The sequence below is a fragment of the Mesitornis unicolor genome, unplaced genomic scaffold (genome assembly GCF_000695765.1).
Source record: "Mesitornis unicolor isolate BGI_N332 unplaced genomic scaffold, ASM69576v1 scaffold38424, whole genome shotgun sequence".
NCBI classification, from domain to species: Eukaryota; Metazoa; Chordata; class Aves; order Mesitornithiformes; family Mesitornithidae; genus Mesitornis; species Mesitornis unicolor.
Genome location: NW_010182780.1, coordinates 29,210 through 37,354, shown reverse-complemented (window position 1 = coordinate 37,354; position 8,145 = coordinate 29,210). Strand labels below are relative to the sequence as shown.

General features: G+C 41.1%; 1 protein-coding gene across 1 annotated transcript in view; it reads left to right on the top strand.

The window, feature by feature from the left end:
* Positions 1-1,758: 1,758 nt before the first annotated feature.
* NDUFA12 (NADH dehydrogenase (ubiquinone) 1 alpha subcomplex, 12) overlaps positions 1,759-8,145 on the top strand; it is a gene marked incomplete at its 5' end in the record, with an annotated part of 11,832 nt that continues 5,445 nt past the window's right edge. Inside the window, 2 exons of the mRNA XM_010183899.1 lie at positions 1,759-1,841; positions 2,537-2,624. Of these exons, the coding sequence (XP_010182201.1) occupies positions 1,759-1,841; positions 2,537-2,624 (171 nt within the window). The remainder of the gene's footprint in view (positions 1,842-2,536; positions 2,625-8,145) is intronic.

Below are 8,145 nucleotides of genomic sequence, written 5' to 3'. Positions count from 1 at the left end.
CGGATACCGTGGTGAGAGCGTTCCGCAGGCAGGCTCCGGTTGTTTTCTCTTCTGTAGGCATCTCAGTGGGTTCCTCGATGCTGAGCTGTCAGTATGGCCCAGGCAGGTCTTCGCTGCATCCGGCCTTGGGGCTCCTTAGTCCCGTTGCCGCTGCTGCAGCTGCACACAGCCGAAAAGTCTTTTTTTTTTTAATCAGTAGTGGGAAGTCAGGAGTATGGGAAAGGGAGGATTTGCAAGGCGAGCCAAGCTTTCTGAGCCTTCTTGAAGACTTTTTTTTTCCAGTCATCATAATAGTCCTTTTCCTGTTCGTTCTTGTAGTTTTAAATTGATCTGTTTTGGACAGTTAAACATAACATTTTACACAGCTGCTGATCAGGCCTCTTCAGTATTCTCATACAGTGGCTTTAGTAGTTGCTTTGTGCACTGAAGACAGCTCAGTTCACTTGGGACATCCTAGGGTCAGTTTGTCTTTTTTCCCCATGTGTTGCTTAATTGGCAGCTCACTATTGCCCGGTGACATCCAGATGTTTTCCTTGGGGTTACACGCATGCTTCAGATCTTATTAGTCTCCAGGTACATCACCTTGTGCTATGACCTGTATACCACTGAATTTCCATTCTGGTGGTATCACTCCAGCCCTGAAGACAGTACAGAACTTCCTGTATAATAATGTGGCTTTCCTCTGTATCATCATAATATCATAATCTGCTAGACCCCTGTGCTTTTTGGGGGCGGATTTCGATTTTGTGTTGATCAGAAGCCCTGTAAAGTGTTAAATAAGGCTACTGACATTAACATGCTTTGTGGATCTTCACTAGTAACCTTCAGTCAGCTCTGTATTTCTTCTTTAAGTTGAGCATGTTGTCTTCTTCCTGTCAGTCAGTGTATTGCTCCCTTTACAATTATTATACATTTCATTATTTATTTTTTCATTTGTTTTGTGGCACAATATTGTGTGCCTTTGGGAAGTCCACTTGACTTTTGGGACGTCTCAGCTTTGTCTTCCTATTCCTGTTAGATGTGGTGACAGGCAGCTTCTGGCTTTTCTGTCTCCGCTGCAGAAAGCAGCTTAAATACACCTTCCTCTTGCACAACTTTTTAGAGGGAAACTTCAAGCTGTTAAGCAGGATAAGTTAAGACAGCGCATGATTTCCCTGGCTGGTACTTTACTGTTATTATTCTGTCATGCCTCTCAAGTTGTTTTCTCCATTTCGTTTCCATTCTCAGGCTGCAGCTATTACACTGGCAGTTCTCAAGAAGAAATGGAGCTGGGGAAATAAAAGTGTAGGAGAGTTTGAGTATTGGGTTTCACCAGAGTGCTTCTTCCTAAGCACATCTGAATGGGTATCTTGTCAGGGAGCTTTTGTGAGTCAGAGATCTCAGGCTGTGTTGACACCTTTCTGCCAGGCAGAAAAAGGAAGCAGGCAAGACTGGAGGCAGTGCCCTCTTTTTTCTTTCAGAAGACTGAAGTTAGAGGAGAGGTGTGCCAGGTGGAGAATCGCACCTGATCCCCGTAACCGTACCAACCACAAGCATTTATTATACTGCCATTGGGGTGCACAGTAAAGACACACTGACTTTAGTTGCAGAACTTTGTGATTGCATTTTGCAATCCTTAAGCTTGAATAATTTTTTAATAACTTTACATATATGTGTTTAAGAGATTTCATTAGTTTTTATACCAACCCCTAAGAGAGGTTGATCACAACTTTGTTCTAAGATGATGTCAGTTGAAACTGTTGCTTTGTGAATTCACAGGGTCAATGATTTGAAGACTGGTACGCTGATAGGAACTGACAAATATGGAAACAAATACTATGAAGACACAAGAAACTTCTTTGGTACGTGTGCTGATGTGAACACCTCCTGGCTGACTGTCCAGCTTGGTCTGGATTGTGTAGTTTCTTCTAGTGAAATATAACTTGTTGCCAGCCTAACTTCCTTGTACTTAATTTGTGTGAGTCTTAGAGAGGGGGCTCATAGAAATACTTTGACATCTTCTGTCTCTCTACTGCGTCTCTCAATTCATCTGCAGACATAGTCAATCTGAAATAATAAATATGGGATAAATCTAAGCCAGTCAGGTGCTTTGCATGTAGGTATGCTATGTAGTAATGTGATTGAGAGTTGGATTTGGTCCTAGACCTAAGAGCAGGTGGAGAAGAAAGGGAACTGCCTTTAAAACGGCCTCACAACTGTACTTCTCAGTACTTCTCGGAAAAGACTCCTCCTAATGAGGAAAGAAATCCCCAAGCCTGTTTCTCTGCCTGAAGAATTTTGCAAGTTTCCATTTCCCATTACATATACAATAGCTAATACTTACTTCTTCGGAGCATTAGATTCGGCCATATAAAAATACCGAAACAGTGGGAATACAAATGACTTAGAAAAATAGAAGCTTTACTGCCTCTGAAATAAGTGTCCATAATGGTAGATACTTTGTCAAAATGCTTTTCCTTGTGTCTTCATGATCAGTCTCCTTTCTATGAATTCTTTTTTTTGAGCTAATACAGTATTTCTGTTTGTTTTTTTTAAGGTCGACACAGATGGGTTATCTATACTGATGAAATGAATGGCAAAAATACGTTTTGGGACCTTGATGGAAGCATGGTGCCCCCTGAATGGTAAACCATTTAACTTCTTAATGTGGACAGATACCGGTTGTGTAGTTGCTTGTGTATTTTCTTGTATTACAAAACAGAAGACTGAAAAAAGGAAAACACCACACAGATTTTATGGTAATAAAGATCTATTGGATGCAGCTATCTTGTACACAACCAGAAGATTACAGAGTAGTTACTTTTAATTTTGAACTGCATTCGTAGTGTTACATTGCTCACTGTCTTGACGACAGCACTCAGTGCTGCTGGGAATGAGAAAAGTGTTTTGCCAGGCAAATTGAATAGGTCAAGCTAGTCTTCCAGTTTTCCTTACTAGTTGTGATTCCGTCTGAATGGTTTGGCAAAGCCCACAGTAGCCTTGAGCAGCCAGAGGTAGACAAATTATTTTTCTTATCCATTCTTGACAGGAATCGAAACAGTGTAAGACAGCAATGGATCAACATTCCTTAATCCACAGACATTAACAGCATAATTTCAGTTGGTATGCCTAGATAATCTACAAGATGATGGCAGAGAGCTGGGATGCTCTGTATGTTGACTGCAACCTGACTATCATTTTTCTCAAGGTTTTATTTTCTGTTAATGTGTTTCAGTAATAATTCTGTACGACCTTGAGTTTCAGGAGGTCTCTGGCCACACAGCTGTAAATGCTTTTTTTTGGTCTTCCTAAATAACTTGGGGAAAAGCACACACCAAGTAAAATAAGAGTGTATGCTAGCAAAAACAATCTCTACCCAATTCTTGAGGAATATGAATAGCACTTGAGACACAAAGCAGTGAAAGGTGATATGAAATAAGAGGCGCTTGGGTAGACTGAGCATAGGTTTTTATTATTCCTGGGATAGATGTTCTGTGCCTGAATTGGTTATCTAAACGCCTAAATTGTGGCTCTCATTAGAACGTTCAAGAAATGCATCAGTAGGCCGTGAATTTTGTTCTCCTAGCCTTAAAATTATATTTAATGCAATTATTGCTTTGGGTTTTTTTTCCGTCTTCTCCATTGAGAACTTAATGGCATTGTTTTTTAGAAGTGACATAAAAATCTCCAAAACTGACATGTTCCTGCCAGTGTGGGACTGTTTCTTCTTATCTGCATAATAACTGTTGTTTGATTGTAGTTTTTATCCTTTCACCGTTAGCTGGTTTTCAAGATCTTCCTTATTTTGAGGCATGGTTTTTGTTGGTGGTTTTTGGTTTGGTTTTTTTCTTAGCTCACGCTTATTTGTTGCTTATTCTGTCCTTACAAACCTCAGGTTTTCTGAATAGAAAGGTCCTATTTCTAGAATTAAGTAGCTGATTTAGTTCACATAAATTACTCAGGTAGAAAAACCTGTTTTTCTGTCAATGTGGAAAAAACTGCCCTAGAATAAACAGGGAATGTTTCATTATTTTCAGCTGCTCAGTGCGAAAGGGTAAGCAGTCCTGTGTTCTATGGTATTTTTGTCAGGAAATTTAGCTGTGCAGTGTTGTTCAAGTTTTTGGTTTGATTTCTTGTTTTCCTGTTTTGTTGGTTTGGTTTTTTTAATTGCTTGGATGTCCCACGGCAACCTTAGGTGTTTGTTTGTATGTAGGAGTCCTAGTTTTGTGACACATCTGAATCACTGACCTGTAGTTCTATACCGTTTAGATACATCTTTAAAAATGGAAGTATTTTGTCTGGGTGTAAGTGCTGTCTTTGAAGACTTTGGTTTGTTTGGTTTTTTTCATCTGATGTTAAAAATTTGAGACAGTATAGCATGGCATAGACTTCTGAATTGAGACTGTTAAAAACACTGGGGTTGTGCAGCTGGGCAGGAAATGAGTGGGTTTCTTGGACCCAGAAATTACTTCTGTTAACAAAGAGATAATTTAGCCATAGTATAACAGTATCTGTCCTGTCAGTTGTAAAATGTTTATTTGTTCAAGTACTAGCTCTCCCTTCAATAGATGGAAAGGTGAGACAAGTTTGTCATCCTTTTTTCAGTATAAACCATATTACAGGTTGTTTTTCTCCATGTTTCTGGTTGTTGACTACACTGCTACTTAAAGTATAAGTTTGTGGTTGTGCATGTGCCTTCAAGATTGTGGAATGTTGTTGAAATACTGTCAGGTGGACCTCATCATGTGTGATGAATTGGAAAAAAGCACTTTGGTATATTGAAAAGTTCAGAAAACAACTGTAAAAATAGCATGATAATTCATTTAGCTGCCCTTCACCTTCTGTCAGATACTGGAGAAAGGGAAAAGCAGCAAGAAAAAACATCTCATATGTAGTAACATATTGTAGTACCATTTTTAGGAACTGCTGAATATTTTCAGTATTCAGAAATAATTGATGCAATGTCTTTTGACAACGGATGTAATGAAATCACAGTCTGAAGGAAATGAAAAGAGTTGTTTTGACATATGTCTACTATATAGGGAATCGAGACTGTTGCTTTTTTAAAATGTTGTCATACCAGACTACGTAGGCTTGTGGTTTATTCTGATTTAGTTGTGTTATTTAACCTCTTTCTTACTCTGAGTTTTCTTTTATCTTCAAAATAATCAAGATGTTGGTGTCTACTTCGTTGGAGACAAGTTAATTAGATTTTTTTTTTTTAAATTTCACCACTACCTGCATTGGGAATGGTTAGTATTGATCTTCTTGTAATGCCATAGAAGGTATTTGGCACTTTTTTTCCTACACAAAGGCAGCTTTTACACTGTTAGACAGTTAAAAGCCAAAATTCATCTTTCTTCTACTGTTCACAGCATGGTGTTTGTCAGAACTTTGTACTTCCATTTGTGAACACACTGATCAGGTGTGCTCTGCAAACATATACACAATAAAAGTCAGATCTCTTTATAGCAATACACAGAATCACAGAACCACAGAATCTTAGGAGTTGGAAGGGACCTCGAAAGATCATCCAGTCCAACCCCCCTGCCAGAGCAGGATCACCTAGACTAGGTCACACAGGAACACGTCCAGGAGGGTTTTGAATGTCTCCAGAGAAGGAGACTCCACAGCCTCTCTGGGCAGCCTGTTCAGTGCTCTGTAACCCTCACAGTAAAAAAGTTTTTCCTCATGTTCAGATTGAACCTCCTATGCTCCAGCTTGCTCCCATTGCCCCTTGTCCTGTCATTGGCTGTCACTGAGAAGAGCCTGGCTCCTTCCTCCTGACACTCACCCTCGACAAATTTATAAACATTAATGAGGTCACCCCTCAGTCTCCTCTTCTCCAGGCTAAAGAGACCCAGCTCCCTCAGCCGCTCCTCATAAGGGAGATGCTCAACTCCCTCGATCATCCTTGTGGCTCTGTGCTGGACTCTTTCAAGCAATTCCCCGTCCTTCTTGAGCTGAGAATACCTGTATGTGCTCTGTTCAGTGCTTTCATAGATGTCTCCATTATGGAATTGCTCTGATCACTGGGCTATGTGTTGAGCTCATTTCCATGTTACATTAGAAGGCCCAGTATCACCTTTTGTTCCTCATTCATTCATCTCCCAATCTAAAAATCTTATAGTTGGCAAATCATTGCCAGAAGCATGAGGTGAAATGGCATCCTGGGGTGTATCAGGAGGGGAGTGGTTAGTAGGTCGAGAGAGGTTCTTCTCCCCCTCTACTCTGCCCTCGTGAGACCGCATCTTGAATATTGTGTCCAGTTCTGGGCCCCTCAGTTCAAGAAGGACAGGGAACTGCTGGAGAGAGTCCAGCGTAGGGCTACAAAGATGATCAAGGGAGTGGAGCATCTCCCTTATGAGGAGCGGCTGAGGGAGCTGGGTCTCTTTAGTTTGCAGAAGAGGAGACTGAGGGGAGACCTCATTCATGTTTATAAATATATAAAGAGTGAGTGTGACGAGGATGGAGCCAGGCTCTTCTCGGTGACAAACAATGATAAGACAAGGGGTAATGGACACAAGCTGGAACACAGGAGGTTCCACTTAAATTTGAGAAGAAACTTCTTCTCAGTGAGGGTGACAGAGCACTGGACCAGGCTGCCCAGAGAGGTTGTGGAGTCTCCTTCTCTGGAGACATTCAAAACCCGCCTGGACGCCTTCCTGTGTAACCTCATCTAGGTGTTCCTGCTCCGGCAGGGGGATTGGAGTGGATGATCTTTTGAGGTCCCTTCCAATCCCTAACATTCTGTGATTCTGTGATCTGACACATGCTGCTTCGTGCATGTGCTCACATTCACACATAGTCACAAATTATGTACGCATGCAGCTATTACAAGCATAATTTTTTTCGGTTTGCTCAAAAATAATCAAAACCAAAGCAGGAAGATGTTACAGATAAAAGACTTTCAGGTTTAATATTTTATACTTCTGGCTCTGTGGAAAAGTGTTTGGAAGGCTTCAGGGAAGAAAATGTAAGTGTTAAAAGGAACATGTGACTCCTTGGGAACCTTTGAGCGGTTTGTAAGTACTCATTAGGGTACCAAAAGTCTTTTCACTGGCAAAGAGCTTTCGTAGTAAAAACTGGCTACTTGAATGTGTACTTGATAATAACGTGGTTTGTCCTCTTCCTAGAGCAAGGGCTATGGGGACTCTGGTTCTCTCCATCCACCCTCCCACCCCCTTGCTGAGACCTCGGTGAAATGTTTTGGACAGGTTTGTTAGTAAAGAAGTGCGCTTAAAGCAGTGTTAGCTTCTTTTTTCCCTCCTTAATCAAAGGCTGCACAGAGGAGTGAAAAATTAGGGGTGTAAATTATAGATAAGATGAATCAAAGGGCTCAGTGCTGCTTTTTTCATTACCAGCTGCAGGTTCTCTGCACTCAGAAGCTTGGCAAGGTAGCAAGTTGTGTTATCTTTCTCATGATCACAAGAGGAAAAGGAGGAGTGAAATCGTAAGGCTGAGTGCAGAGACAGAGGGAAGGACCCTGCTTTTCTGGCACCTGCAGCCTCTTACTTTATGGTGCGCAGCAGGAGAGCGGTGGGCAGTGCTGCAGGATGATGTAGGTGTTATGGGGACGGCAGCTTGAGTCCACAGTGTCATAGTGCTAAGAAACAGGTCAGTTGGAAAGAACTGAGGCTCCTTAAAAAGGAGAGGAAATGACCATGGATATACTCTTGAAACATTTCATCTCTTGCGGAAGAGAAAGTCTTCCACACGTACATAGGTAGAATAAGAAGCAGTAAGTTTAAATTACAGGAGTGATACAGATTGGCCATTGCTGTCCTTACCACTAAAAAATTCTACTCATTTTCACAGGCATAACTTGATTTAGGAAGTTGAGCAAGCCAGTATTATGGCAACACCATAACAACTTATGCTGGGAGTAATGTGGATGCAGCTTACACTTACTTGGGACTAAGGCATATGGAGAGTGTCTAAATCCCTTCCAGATTTGTATCTCTTGACTCTTTAATCCTCACATCTAAGGGCTTGTTGGTTATTTCCACTGAAATAAGGTGAAGGGAGAGGACTGAGTTCCTCATTGTCGTTAAACTGTTTGGGACAGAGGAAAGAATAGCATTTTTCCCCCCAAAAAAAATCCTGTATCAGTCTTGTTTTTCAGGTTATGTTCACATCTCATATGAAAGTTCCCAATGTGTCTGC